Here is a 14147-nt window from a genome sequence, read left to right as displayed (position 1 = left end):
TAAAGAAGACGCCAAATAAACGAGGGTCAAGCAAGCACCCTGTTCATCGATAATGTGAGGATACTCACGAGAACACGTGGCCTTCTTTTGTCTCCCACCTGCTGCCGTACTTTCAGTATACCGAACGCGAAGTTGTCAGCACCTTGAAGCCCCTCGCGATCAACATGAGCTACCGGGACAACCACAACATCTCAGCCAATCAGTTACCTCATCACCATCTTACACAAGATCAAGTCGATGGCCTGCTGACGGGTTGAAATTCTCACATTAATTGCCATTTTAGCCTCAAATTCATGCATATGGAACTCCTAACCATCTCTCCGTCTTGTCCCTTGCCGGGTATTCCCATATATCCATTCTAGAGCAACCACTATACAGCTTTGAAGATACAATCTCACTAGCCAGGCTCAGGCCAGCCAACTACTGGTCCCAATCTAATCTAAGCAGAGTCAACAATGTCGACAAACCTTTCCTGTCCTCTCGGCACAATCCGGATAGGCACAGTCATGCCCTGCGGCAACTTAAGCGTCAACATCGTCGACGCCTTCTTCACAGTCTCCCGGCACTTCTCCTGCGCCTTCTTATACAGCTTCCGCCTTTCCTCCGGACCCATGGCTTCCACCTCGGCGTCTCTAGCCCACTCATCCACCGCCAGCTCAAGGCTGTGCCGCTGAAATACGACAGACAGCGCGGCAATGATTTCGACCTGCGCGATGCGCCGCCCCAGACACGACCGCGGTCCGTCCGAGAAGGGTACGTAGGACCCCCGCACCGGCCGGAACATCTTCTCACTCGTGTCCGAGCCTCTGTACCCACCGTAGTCCTCCTCCGCCTCGCCGCCAGTCTTGGTATCGGCCGCCGTCTTTGAGCTGGCCCTGTACCACCGCTCCGGCGCGTAGTCGTCCAGGTCGTGGTCCGCCCCCGAAATCTTGCTCGGCTTCGACGGCCAGTTGCGCGGGTTCCGGTGCGCTGCCACGCCCACGATGGAAATATCTGCCCCCTTTGGCAACACGTACTTCTCTCCGTCCAGCGTAATGATGCCGTCGCCTTCCGGGCTGACCTTCTTGGGGATCTCCACAACCGCCGGCGTCATCCGGAGCGTCTCGTTCATGCAGGCGCCCAGCATGGACGCCAGCATCGGGTTTACCGTGCTCTCGTAGTTCCACGTGCTCGGATCGTTGTCGCCAAAGATGCCGTCGATATCCCTCTGAAGCTGCCGCTGCACGGCCGGGTTGCACGCAATCTCAATGAGACCAAAGTGCATCGCGTTCGCCGTCGTCTCGTGTCCCGCAACTAACATGATGAAGGCGTTGCCAGAGATTTCCGATCTGGACAGCTGAGGTATCTTGGACTCCTTTCCCTTTGACAGCGTCCCATTGATACCCCCGTTGGCATCCGCTCCATCCCCATATTTCGATCTCACAAGCTGGCCCATAAGATCCATACCGGCATCGTCGTGGTCGCCGTTCTGCAGATCCTCAATCTTGTCCTGCATGAGCTCGTCGATGTACTGAACATAGTTGTCGTGCGAGTCAATGGCCTGTTTTGTGTACTTGAAGGGCAGCAGCTTTAAGATCTTGTGTGGTACCAGCAGTAGAACCAAGATATGCTCCAGCATCTCGGCAATGGCATCCGCAAAGCTCATCGTGTGTCCCGGGGCCGCCTCGAGCGAGCTGTACTTTGTGAGCTTCGGATCCGCTCCCTCGGGCAGCGACTGTCCCGGCCAAAGCAGGCGCATCCCAAATCCCACATAACTGATAATGTTGAGGGCGAGCCGCATTGTATCGTGATCCAGAGTCTGGATGGTCTCCTTGCTCTTCTCTCCGCCTGGGCCTAGCCATTTGCGCGTCATGCTCTGCGCCTGCTTGATCGACTCGGCAAAGACGAGGGAGGCGTTCTTCTCGTTAAAGGTCGCGGATGTGACCTTGCGGTGCATGCGCCATACGGCACCCTCAGTGGTCAGGACATTGTCGCCAAACTGCTTCAGGATGGCGTAGGTCTCAACTAGCTTTGGGAACTTTTCGCGCTGCTGTGTGATCTGGTGGATGGCTTCGGCGCTGTCGGTTAGGACGAGGATCTGAAAGGCTGATACGATCATAAAGGTCTCGCCGATGCGCTCAAATGGCTTGTGAAGTAGATTGTAGGACCAATTCGGTATGAGGAGTCTATTCGCAAGGTATTGGGATCAGCAGGGGCGCCGCAATGGACGGAGCAGTCCAGTTAGGTAACTAACTCGAGCCAATCTTCCCACCACGATTTCGGGAAACACTTGATGATGGGTATCCAGAACTTGTGGGTAAGCTGCCATATTATTGAGAAGGGCGACGCGGCTTTCGCACAGTCAGTTCCTGACACAAAGAGAAGATGGTTGCCACCTTGAACACGTACGGGTGACGATATATGGCAAGCCAACTTTCTTTGCTTCTGCTATATTGCGTTGCAGGCCGGAGACGTAGGCATATACGCCATAGGCGACCACAGCTCCAACGAGCACAAAGACTGACGATACCATGATGGTGCCAAGTGCTCTGGGAGCATTGAAATGGCGAAAGGTTACCTGGGGGTCGACGACAGCACGAGGATATCCCAAGTGAAGGCTGATGATGACAATAGCTTATCGCCCGTTGGATACAATGAGGTCAATGGGAGGAGGGGTCCGAGACCAGTCGTGGCCCCGGTCGGTTTGATATTCTCTAGACCTTGTATATCAAATCCGGGGGAGGAGTCCGATGCCTACGGGGCAATAATGGGATGCTTTAAGACGTAATGAATTAAGAAAGTCCCTCAACGACAAGAAGGAAAAGAGAAGGAATGCAGAACAAGAAGAAAGAATTGACACACCTCTGTCATGGAAGAAACAAAAGAAGGACCGGAAACGTCGATGGGGTCGGGGTCCCATCTGGGAAGCCCATGGTGCAGGTAGGGGTCGAAGCTCTGGTTTCGGGTCTTGCGTCTCCGAAACTAGCAAATACCCCCTACCCCATTATGGCCCATCTCGTGGTTGAGTCGAGTCTTGGAAAGGAGCTTAGCTTTTTTAGCTTAAAGAGACCCTTGCAATCTAGCTTTCTGTACACACGAAGCCATTTAGCAATCAGTAGCATGTGATTTGTTGTGGTGGAAATACGCATGAAGCTTTAGGGGAGCTGTTCGATGAGCACCTAAATACCTTAATCATGCAATGTCGAAACGTGACGGTGAGGAGGGGATAACGAGCTTGTTTGCCTCTCTTGACAAATGCAAAAAGGACATGTGGTCCCATCGAGTTTACTTTCTGAACAAACAAGGAGACGTCATCGCCAATGGGGATAGCTCTTCGCAAAAGTCAAATGAGACGTCTACAGTTTGTTCATATAATACTGGTTATATTCAACTCGCATTCATCCATGTCGTGACACACCACCCACCAGGCCGCCTAGGTGCAGCTACAACGAGACACAGGGGCCTGGGCTTGTTGGTTTCCAGCGGGGCGGGTCCAACTCCGCGCGGAAGGAGTCGTCTCCTTGTTTCCTCCCCCCCCTAGAACATGCTGCAGGCCGCTATTGGCGGCGGCTTCTCACCATGCCTAAACCCCCGGGCCCCTGGCCGGCAGAGTTGCCTCCTGCAGGAACTGTGACAGCTGTATTCGAATGGGTAGGGGTGCCTGCCGACTGGGCAATCTGATATTGTACATATTAGACGGTAAATACGTTCGGACAACCTTCCAAGTTCCAGCGGAGAATCCATGGCATGAGTTACTTTGCTCGAGGTCCGGAAGTTCTTCGGCCGGCGCTGGTTGTTTGATCAAGAGACATGGCGGTGGGAGGAAGGGCCAAGACATGCACGGCGGGTGTCAGGTCGAGGCTTGTCTCGGCAGCGCCCGGCGCGGGACCAGGGGTTCTTATTGATGTCACAAAGATTCGAGAAGAAGCATTTCTCAGTGGGAACCTCACGATTGATTCTTGTACACTTTTCACTTCGACCATTGCCTCAGACCCGATCGCTCCATTCGGCCTCATTACTGGCACAAACGATCCAATTGAAGAGAATCGGGCCTTAGGAAGTTATCACTCGACACAAACAGCTATGGCTATCTATGCAATAGTAAATGCAATGAGAAGCCGTCTGTCTATTTGGCTTCAATAGCTGCTCATACTGACAGGTGCACAACTACCAAGTACCCGAAGAAGCACAGCAGCGAACGAGTATATGGACCCTCTGGTTAAGAGCGAACATCCGTGTCGGGGGATTGCCAGACTTTCCAGTCTTTTCCAGGCTCGACTTTTGTCCTTCTTCCTTGCCGCGCAAATTATGGATGCTTGTGCCGTATCTTAGTCGCGATGGCAACAGGTCAGACATGGCCGGCAGCGGCACATAGTCAACTTATCTAGTCACATTCAAATTGATTGGGCTCGTCTAGGGAAAGCAAGACCGACAGAATCCTAAGTCTACTCGTCTTTACTTGGCTCCAAAAGTGTGCCGGGCGCGGGAACTAATCAGAGTATAATTAATAATGTCCACCTTGAACTTCGAGTTTACAACACCCCAACTGTCTGAAAGAGTCAGTCTTACACGAGAGCTGTATACTAAGCTTTAGAACTTCCCTCCTGGCGCGTGGATCGTTAATTAAAGAGGACGTCTATAAAAAGGAACCGGAGCAGTCCGTTGGACTTACTATATCACGATGCCCTCGAGTCTCAAGGTCATGGTATAGGACATCGGTATAAGCTTTTTCTGCTCACTATCCTTCCTAATTCCCGTGTACATCCGGTCTAGCCTTTCAAGGCAGATGTTCGCCGGACATATTCGCCGGACATGACCATGCCCTGGACTACTCCGTACAATATCAGCGGAACATCGTATAAATGGCAGCCAATGGGTGTTCGTACTAATGACCGTCGGTTTCTACTCTTACTTCCACATGGCCTGACGCTTCTGCTCGTTCACTCTCTATTACCTATACATATACTCTTCTTGTGAGAACTCTCGCATAGAGTCGTCTGTTCGCTCGATATCCCAAAGACCAACAAGCAGCATTCTCCCCAGATATAACCCAAAAACCAAAAATGCGTCTCACAATAACCACCATCACCCTATCCCTCCTCAGCGCAAGCGCCACCCTCGCCCAAGCCTGCTCCCCAGGCTTCTCCTCGAACCGCAACCTCGCCCCCGGCGACTACGCCTGGCTCTTTGCGGACTACCAGGTCGAGGACGTGTCCGGCTGCAGCAGCCGCTGCGCCCGGTCGTGCACCGCCCCCGGCAAGAAGTACGGCTCCTGCATGGGCTGCGCCAGGTGGAAGGGCAACGCCCAGGGTAGGATGGACCTCCCGCCGTGCAGCAAGCCCGTCACGACGAATAACAATGATGGCGAGTATAAGTGCCAGGGATACGGTGACGGTTTCTGGAGGTGTGTTACGCGGTGCCCGGTTGGGTATGAGGTATGTTTTTGATCCCTTGAATCAACCTTTTGAAATGCTTGCAGTGAATGACTACTGATGCCGATGTACCGACTAGTCCAAGGATCTAGGTCGTATTCAATAAATATCGGAGCGTCGAAAAGACTTAAAACATTCTTGAAAGCTGAGCCCTGTTGTGTGCTCTGCATAGTGCTGCTGTTAATCTACAAGGAATCATATAGAGCCATAGATCGCATGATTACTCCTCCATGATTCCCGATTCTGGAACAAACCTCCCCGTAACCAGACCTCAGTGCAACTTGAACTGCCCGCTGACTCCTTCAAAACTCGTAATCTTTCCGCCCAGCGATTTGGAATCTCCATAGTAGCGGAAGCGATACGTCCCCGGCTTCGCATCACCCTCCGTCTCCCATACAATTTCAACCTCGCTCGTGGCGAGTATGTCGCTCGTCCGCTTCCAGTGGAAGATCAGGTTCCAATCGTAATCGGTCCGCACTGTGTCCCATCTCTTGATGACCCCTTTGTCAATGGTCAATCTCTCAACAGCTGCGTACGTTTGTTCCAGGCGCAAGTTATTTCGCGGGTTGGCACCGACGAACGTAGCTCTCACGACGTCGCCAATGGCGTACTTGTCCTTAACGTCAGTCTTGACGTCGCCGAAGCTGCGGAAGACGGGCGTGCCATCTCGCACTACGCCAGTGATGAAGCTCAGGGAGCGGTTGGTGTTGTCTGGAGGATAGGGTCCTCCGGCGTGAGCAGGAGGGCCCTTGGCGAACGAAGCTCCCAAGGTCGGGAGATAATTAAGCGTTCGGTTAATGTACGCATCCAACGTGTAAGGACCATACAGAGTTGAAGCTCCTTCGTATCTTTGTATTCTATCAAAACAATCAGTGCCGAGATTCATAGAGTGCTATAGCTGTGGGCTTACCCGTATTCCTGTGGTGTTGTAATGTAATGAGTGTAACTGTTTGCTGGTCCTCCAATCACCACGACCGGCTTCACATCAGTTTCTTCAGCAAACAAGGACTCGGCCTGGTGTTTGACTGCATCTTTCCATCGCCTTCCCGCCATAGTCGAAGCCTCGCCCGGGCTGACGATGATAATCAGCTGGCCGACTCTGAATGTCTGAATATCTACAATGTTGGGTGTCCATTGATATGGGTTGAACACTTCTCCAACATCAAGTAGAATGGGTTTAGGAGAATGGCAGGCGACTTGATCATCTGTTGGTGCCTTCAATAAGCCACCAACAACCTTCCATAGAGGGTTCGTATTAGTCGAATTCGAGTCGTGCTGGGTGAAGTCGAACGCCCCAGGACCATCAGACGTTCCCGCTGCGAATGAGTAGCCCAACGCCGCAGGGCAGGTTCTCACTTCTGTTCCGTTAGGGAGCTCGAAGTGAAATTCTGACATGTTGTGGAAGGCATGAAAAGATTTTACCCATGAGCCACGAACTCGCTGGGACTTGGATCCCATGTCGTCGAATAGCCCCTTGGCAGCTGTGTACTGCCTCTTGCCAATCTCAAAGCAGGACGAGGCACCTTCATCCTTCTCACGGAAAAATGGGCCTCTGGCGTGACACTTTTGGCTCTTCCCGTCACTGCAAGTGCTTGTCTTGAAGTCGCAAGGCTCGCCGGTGTCCTCGCAGAAAGCGCCTAGCACATTTGGACTCACATCGCCTACATTGGCCTGGGAGAACCCAGCGACGAATCCCTTGGTCGCATCAGACGACTTTCGCATACTTTTCTCAAATAGCCATGCTGCCACTCCCTTGTTGTCTCCCGAAATGAGAGTGTTATTGCCTAGCATGGATGTGCCGTGTGTGGGAAACCAAGTCAAGGCACCAATACTCTTCCCGTCTGACGCTCTTTGGAACTTGAGTAATGTCAAGTCTTTCTCGACAGACCCGTCATTGTCAGCGCTGATGTTGTACTTGGCGCGTTCTTCTTCCGGGTTCGCCATGTACGAGTACAGGCTGCGATTGATGTTTGCTCCGGTGACCTTTGTTGAGCCAATACTGAGATGCCCCGGCTCTAGGCTCTCATGTGCGCGACGAATGGCCAATAAGGTACCGTCAACGATGGCCCTGTAGCTTTGCTGATCGAAGCCTTTGCTCGTGATTTGCGGTAGGAGATAGTTGAGCCATGCACCCGGGCCAGAGTGCGAGTGTGTCCCGGTCAGCGCCAAGTTGTGGTGACCATACATGGAGTAGTCGAAGCCTAGCTCGGCAAGCCCGTGAAGCACACCATAACGAACAGCTGTGTCTCCCGACTGTGTGTCCAGTACGAGATAGATGAACCTATCGTTGCGTCGTTTGGTGCTTCCTACAATGAAAGCTCGGGCATACAGTCTCTGTCGAAGGCCAGTGCCAAGCTGTTTGGGGTCTGCGTAGCCCATCATGTTGATTTCCACAACCGGGCCGGTAATGTCGGCTCGACCAACACCGACGAGATACAAGTCATTGTCTGCATCGATATCGGATTCATGAAATGTCCCGGGAAACCATCTGCCCGTATCAATGAAGCTATCCCATGGGGTATAAAGTCCGTAAACAACCAGAAATGACAAAATGAAGCCGACTACGCAAACTAGAGCTCTCCGGGAGCTCGGTGGGGAACTTGTTGGAGACGCCGCCGGCAAAGCGGGTCTCTTCTCGGCGCTCCGTTCTACAGGCATATTGTCTGAGCCTGGAAGAAATGGGGTATCAAAAAGACATGAATGAAGTGAAATGTAGAATATGAAGATGAGAATGGATCACGGGACAAAATAAGGTGTTAGCGTCAAGCCTTCGAGAGCAGTGCGCCGCCAGGCAGTTGCGACACGGAACGTCCGGCCGGACCTCTGTAAGGGAGGGGCGGACGAATGACGCACGCAGCACGAAATTGTTAGTGCACGAATCACGACCACCAACGCTTACCCTGATGACCAGCTCCGTATTGAGTTGAAGTTCATTCTTAATTACTTCTCACAAGCATTTGAAATGTAAGGTCCAACTTTTGAAGATTCATCACCTTCAAACACGGTCACATAAGAAGTCGTGGTTATGAGAGAGCCAACATGCTACAGTCATGAAAAAATAACAATTACTAAGCGACGCGCAAGATGTAGCTTCATAGGTAAAGTCCGAAGGAAGTCACAAGCGTAACAAATTAAAATAAACATCAACAAGATACAGTAGGATACTATATTCCAAGTGAAAAGAAAGGCGTCGTTGTTTCCGTAGGGTTTGTTCCTCCTCCAAATCCTCATAAGTCAGGTCTGATAGAGCATCAGATGAGCAGCTCAACAAGAGCCGGGGCTCTAGCAAGCAGGAACCCTAGTAATACTTGGGGTTCTTGGGGTCAGTCAAATCGAAGATGACCGATGAGTGAGGTCGAGCACCGCCACGGTCGCGGGTGAAGATGCTCTCAAAGTCGATTGATCGGTTGAAGCTGAGGCTTCCGTCGGGGAGAATGTCGAGCCAATGACCCTTGTAATCTCCAGGTGTGTTGACAATGGAAATCTATCACGAATAACATGTCAGTAAACCACCTACGTACAAGGATGTCAAACATGAACGAGTAACCCGTGACTCACATCACCACCCTGCACAAAGTATCCAGTGACAAGCAGGTTCTTCTTATCCGGGCTGATCTTGACGTAGTGAGGCCCGATGATTGGCTGCGTCTCGTCGGGGTCATCTAGTCTCTTAACGTTGTTCAGGTCGGAGATGTCGAGCGCTGCAACGTGGTTGCCCAGAGTGATGGTGAAGTATGCGAATTTGCCGTCATCGGTAATGTCCGAGTAGATAGCCAACGAGTCCTTGGCTTTGGAGCCCAGGTCGAAGAGCAGCTCGGCAACACCTTGCTTCCCAGACGAATCGCGGCGGAACGGGTAGATGATCCAGACTTGGCCTGGGCCAACAGCGGTGGCAATAGCAGCGCTCTCGGGGTTGCCCGGAATGAACTTGACATCCTGAATGCCCAAGCCCTAGAAACCATCAGATCTCTGTAGATCACACTGAAGTTGAGAGAGCACTTACGGCAGGTATCGTAATGGTCGAGATGATTGTTCTGTCGGACAAGTTCCACAGGCGAAGGGTGCTTGCTTTCTGGATTCCCAACGTCGGCTTGAGGATTGTAATAGGCACGACGAAGTCCGAAGTCAAGATGATTCCCTTGTTGAAATCCACAGCCAGTCCATGGGGACTGAATTGCTCGCCGAGGATATTGAGTGTTCCAGCGACATCCTCTGGCCATTCGTGGATGATATCGCCCTCCGCGTTCGTCTCGACCAGGCGGCCGGGAGAGGTGCCAACAGCACTACCCATGTACGTGATGAAGAAACCGCTAGTCACGGGAGAAGATCAGTACTTGTCATCTTCCCTGGAACTGTTCGAAAATGGCAGGAATAACAGCGAGGGCGAAAGTGATGACATGAAGCGGTGGTGACTTACCCCTCTGGCTTGGCGCGGATCTCGTCAACAATAGAACTCAGCAGAGCTCGGTTAGACTTCTTGAACTTGGGAGCATAGGGGTTAGAGACATCAAAGTAGAAGGCCGTGTCCTGAGTCTTAAGCAGAGACAGTAAACCGCCTCCAATAAGTGTCTTCCCATCGAGAGAGCTGCCCAGATGATGAGGAGAGTTTCCGCTCGTGGGCACATCGGTGAGAGCAATGATCTGACCGAAAGTGTCCTAACAGGCGAAGGAGGTTGTAAGTATTGCTCAACACGCTGGTTCTTAAAGCTGAGACAAAGAGGTTACTCACATCATCCAAACTGGCAGTGACCAGGAAGTCCTTGTGGATGTTGTCACCAGCTCCTGTCCAGAAGTAACCAATCTTCTTCGGCTTAATGTTGGCGCCGGTGAACGGAGGACTCTCGAGAGGAGGGGTTGGAATCTGAAGAATGGGTAGAGGAGGAGCGTTGGAGGCCAGAGGCTCGGTGACTCCCGGAATGGAAGGAATTAGAGGGGGTAGACTGATTCCCAGAGGACTTCTCTTGCTGGCAGGAAAGTGGTCATTGCCATTGACTGGCCCTGCTGCCGCGGGAGAAAGCAGGAAGCCCGTGAGAGCTGCCAAAGAGATCTTAGAAAGCATCTTGAGATAATTGAGCTGCTGGTGATGATTTGGTGAACCCCAAGAAGCCTGATTGTTGGAGGATGTTGCCAACACTAGAACACGGGCACTTCTCTATTCTTCTTATACTCCATCGTAAGCTGCAATACGGGCCGTCTGACAGCCCATCGATTCTCTCCTCTGGAAGTGACCTCACTAGAAAATCACATCATGAAGCCAATAAACCTCATCATCTACGCTATTGTCGAAGGAGAGTATGTCGTGAACCAGAACGATAATCAAGATGCACCTCACAGACCTTTCTCAGAGTCATGCAGCGTTGAAGAAATGCCTGAATATGTCTTTGCCAAGAAGGCGGGACTCACACATTGCCTATCACAATCCAGAGATCCTTAACCTTTAGCTCTTCGTGGCCACATCTTTTTCCTCAAGAGGGAAGATTGAAATGTCGTGATCGTTTGGAGCACGGAAACTTGGATGCCCGGTGAGCTCGACGTGTAGAGTACACTTCTTGACGATGTCTTGACTTTGTGTCAAGCAACGCTAGTGTGGCCCAGCGCTTCGGCATTGGAGGCAGAAGTAAGCTTAACGAATGTCAAGAAGTTGATCGACACTGACGGCGACCACGCGAATAGCCATGTGAGATGAAGAACTGCAGATCATCTCTCAACTGGACGGTGTAGGTGTTTTGTTTGTTGGATTGACAGGGGCAAGATGTACCAAACTCAGACATACATCGATAGTCTCGAATGGCATCATATGTAACGAATAGAATTTCCAGTTCATGTAAGTTCATTTAAGTTCATGTAAGTTCATTTAAGTTCATGTAAGTTCATGTAAGTATTCAAAACGGATAATTTCATCTCCGCATAAGATCTCAGTTAGGCTGAACGGCAAGGGACGTTGAGGTATGCAACGGGCGTCTCTGGACCTGCCGCCGCGTCGAGCATATCAAACTTTAACTTCTCTAGCGTGGTAGGAAAGATTCAAAAGAAGACGGATCAGAAAGGATGATGGCGATCTTGGAAAGTTTGGTAGAGCTACGATCGAATAGCGTGTTCGTGCTTGACTAATATACGGTTCGGGTTGAACAGCCATCCTGAAGGCATTTACATACTGCTGGGCTCAACGTTCAGAAGATAGTAACCTTATTGGAATTACCAAAACTCACTATGTCAGAAGAAGATATGACCTGAGATTTCTTGTCAACACTTTCTCTGCCATACCATTTCTGTTTTTTGCTTGAATTATCAAAAACGCCTGGTCTCCCAAGCATGCGGTCAAGGAGAGAAACGCGTTGAAGACTGTATCTTTCTGTCATATTTTTGCTATGTGAAATGTAAGACCTTGACATTCCAGGTGATTTATCGGATGATTTAACTCTATTTGAATCCATATCACGACTTTGCTCCGGCCTTAAAACGCAGAACTTGGGCCTGTGAGGAAGAAGATTACCACAAATATGCGGGTGACATCCAAGCCAATATCTGCAATAAGACAAGGTTAAAAGTGAATTACCGTAGTACGCCGCGTCAAAGTAAGCTTCAGTCAGGCTAGCTAGATGCCGTCGATGGGGATCAGCGCCTAAGCATCATTTCCCCCACGCTTTCCCACGATGTCGTTATTTTCGGACATATGTCGAATGGCCGGGGTCTAATCTAGCGGCATACCCGACTCAAAGACAATTGCGGTCGATCCTTTAGCCAATATCACACCAACACCCATCGAACACACATATGCACCCTTGATTTCTAGGGGAAGATGCCGGTGAGACTCGAATTGGGAAAGTCAATAGTGTCGACCGGAAAGCAACGATACCGCTGAATGGTCAATGTCGTCATCGCGAACCGTTACTTCTGCAGCTGCAACCTCAACGCCATGATTACTCGATGCGTTGAACGTGATAGTAATGAAAATTCCGCCATCGCGTCGGAGGAAATGAGGTATTGTTTTGCGAACCTGGAGGCGGTATTCTGAAGGTTAGACGCACTTATAAAATATACTTTACAGATTGTCCTCCCTACGCTGTTTCGTTTCATCTCCCACACTCTGTACCTCCATCGCAAGTCGGTTCTTCATTACCTGATAGAATGAGACTACTTCAGAACTCCGTGGCAGGACTCATTGGCCTCGTCGCCGTTGCGAGTGCCTCGCCTCAAGTGGCGAAGAGAGACGCCCAGTTCAATATCGGACAGCCCATCGACGCCAACGGCAAAGGGGCCCCGATCCTAGGTGAGAAACACACTGCCAACTTTCCCAAGTCAAGATTCAACTGACGAAATGATACAGGCGGCACCAACAATGCAATCGACAGAGAGAACCCAGACAACCTCGGCCGGCAGTCTACTGACAGCGGCGTGGTCCCGAACCTGAAATGGAGGTTCTCTGATTCCAAGACCCGTATCTTCAACGGAGGCTGGGTCCGCGAGCAGGTCATTCAGGACTTGCCTCAAAGTCACGATATTGCAGCGGCTCAGCAGCATATCAAGCGTGGAGCAGTAAGAGAGCTGCATTGGCATAAGGTTGCAGAGTGGGGATTTGTTTATTCTGGCTCCATCATCATTGGAGCTGTCGGCGAAGACGGAAAAAGCCAAGTCGAACAACTCAACTATGGAGATATTTGGTAAGACTTAAATTGAGTAGTTGAAGGCCACCGCATGCTAACCTTAGTTCTAGGTATTTCCCCAAGGGTGCCGCTCACTATGTCCAAGGAGTTGCTGAAGAGTCCGAGTTTCTCTTGGCCTTTGACGAAGCCGATTTTGATAAGATTGGGTTCGTACTTCCTCTTCTACTTGACACTCATGTAAGGAACGAGTCAACTGACATTAAAAGAACCACCTTCAACATTGTCGACTGGCTAGCTCACACTCCAAGAGACATCTTGGCCAGGAACTTTGGCGTCAATGCTTCCGTCTTTGACAAGCTGCCCGCCACGAACCCGTACATCCTGAACGGAACGGTGGCAACCACGAACGTGACAGTTCCCCCGGGGCAGTACCTATCCGGCAACAGTTCCTTCGTCTACCGCACTTTCGAGCACCCCCCCGAGAAGGTTCCCGGCAATGGCGGCGAGTTCAGGAAGATTGACTCGACCAACTTCCCCATTGCCAAGACCATTGCTGCCACGTTTGTCACCCTGAAGCCTGGCGGGTTGAGGGAGCTCCACTGGCACCCCAACGCAGAGGAATGGCTCTATTTCCACAAGGGTAAGGGCAAGGCGACTGTGTTCATCGGAAGTGCAGCGTCGAGAACCTTTGATTTGGAGGCGGGAGATACGGCAGCTTTTCCAGATAATAGCGGGTGAGCATATCATTAGTCTTGAGGGAGTGAAGTATGTCGTTACTAATTCGCTGTATAGACACTATATCGAGAACACCTCTGACACGGAAGACTTGGTATGGATTGAGCTGTACAAGTCTGACAGAGTCGTGGACATTTCTTTAACCCAGTGGCTCGCACTCACGCCGCCCGAAGTAGTCGCGCAGACTCTCAAAGTGCCGCTGGAGTTCGTCAAGAACCTGAAGCAGGAGAAGCAAATCCTCATTTGAACAGCGTGGTATCTGTATGAGAAGGGTGTTGGCTACGATATTGGTGTAACATTGGTCTGCTTTCTCATACACTCTACTTAATTTGTCTACATTCGTGGCTCGATAAGTACAAGGTAGATGATGTATGGACGAAGAGAGATGAGGCCAATT

General features: G+C 51.0%; 5 protein-coding genes across 5 annotated transcripts; 2 read left to right on the top strand and 3 right to left on the bottom strand.

Annotated features, from left to right (window-relative positions):
* Nucleotides 1-439: 439 nt before the first annotated feature.
* N0V96_005052 (uncharacterized protein) lies at nucleotides 440-2512 on the bottom strand (the record flags this gene model as incomplete). Its single annotated transcript, XM_065757289.1, has 3 exons — nucleotides 440-2165; nucleotides 2234-2330; nucleotides 2389-2512. The coding sequence occupies 3 exons, from the start codon at nucleotides 2510-2512 to the stop codon at nucleotides 440-442; spliced, it is 1947 nt and encodes a 648-aa protein (XP_065614058.1).
* A 2530-nt stretch (nucleotides 2513-5042) lies between these two features.
* N0V96_005051 (uncharacterized protein) lies at nucleotides 5043-5517 on the top strand (the record flags this gene model as incomplete). The annotated part of the gene is made up of 2 exons (XM_053191215.1): nucleotides 5043-5414; nucleotides 5491-5517. 2 exons carry the CDS (start codon nucleotides 5043-5045, stop codon nucleotides 5515-5517), a joined length of 399 nt encoding a protein of 132 aa, XP_053051198.1.
* Nucleotides 5518-5682: 165 nt separating this feature from the next.
* On the bottom strand, nucleotides 5683-7790 carry N0V96_005050 (uncharacterized protein; the record flags this gene model as incomplete). The annotated part of the gene is made up of 2 exons (XM_053191214.2): nucleotides 5683-6268; nucleotides 6322-7790. The coding sequence occupies 2 exons, from the start codon at nucleotides 7788-7790 to the stop codon at nucleotides 5683-5685; spliced, it is 2055 nt and encodes a 684-aa protein (XP_053051197.2).
* Nucleotides 7791-8709: 919 nt separating this feature from the next.
* Nucleotides 8710-10470, bottom strand: N0V96_005049 (uncharacterized protein; the record flags this gene model as incomplete). Its single annotated transcript, XM_065757288.1, has 5 exons — nucleotides 8710-8895; nucleotides 8970-9362; nucleotides 9415-9721; nucleotides 9829-10052; nucleotides 10141-10470. The coding sequence occupies 5 exons, from the start codon at nucleotides 10468-10470 to the stop codon at nucleotides 8710-8712; spliced, it is 1440 nt and encodes a 479-aa protein (XP_065614057.1).
* A 2069-nt stretch (nucleotides 10471-12539) lies between these two features.
* N0V96_005048 (uncharacterized protein) lies at nucleotides 12540-13997 on the top strand (the record flags this gene model as incomplete). Its single annotated transcript, XM_053191212.1, has 5 exons — nucleotides 12540-12681; nucleotides 12739-13072; nucleotides 13126-13221; nucleotides 13282-13749; nucleotides 13808-13997. 5 exons carry the CDS (start codon nucleotides 12540-12542, stop codon nucleotides 13995-13997), a joined length of 1230 nt encoding a protein of 409 aa, XP_053051195.1.
* Between the last annotated feature and the right edge of the window lie 150 nt (nucleotides 13998-14147).

Source organism: Colletotrichum fioriniae (assembly GCF_027942845.1).
Source record: "Colletotrichum fioriniae strain IMI 355084 chromosome Unknown scaffold_5, whole genome shotgun sequence".
Lineage (NCBI taxonomy): Eukaryota > Fungi > Ascomycota > Sordariomycetes > Glomerellales > Glomerellaceae > Colletotrichum > Colletotrichum fioriniae.
The sequence above is the reverse complement of the archived record's forward strand: the minus strand, read 5'-3'. Positions and strand labels throughout refer to the sequence as shown.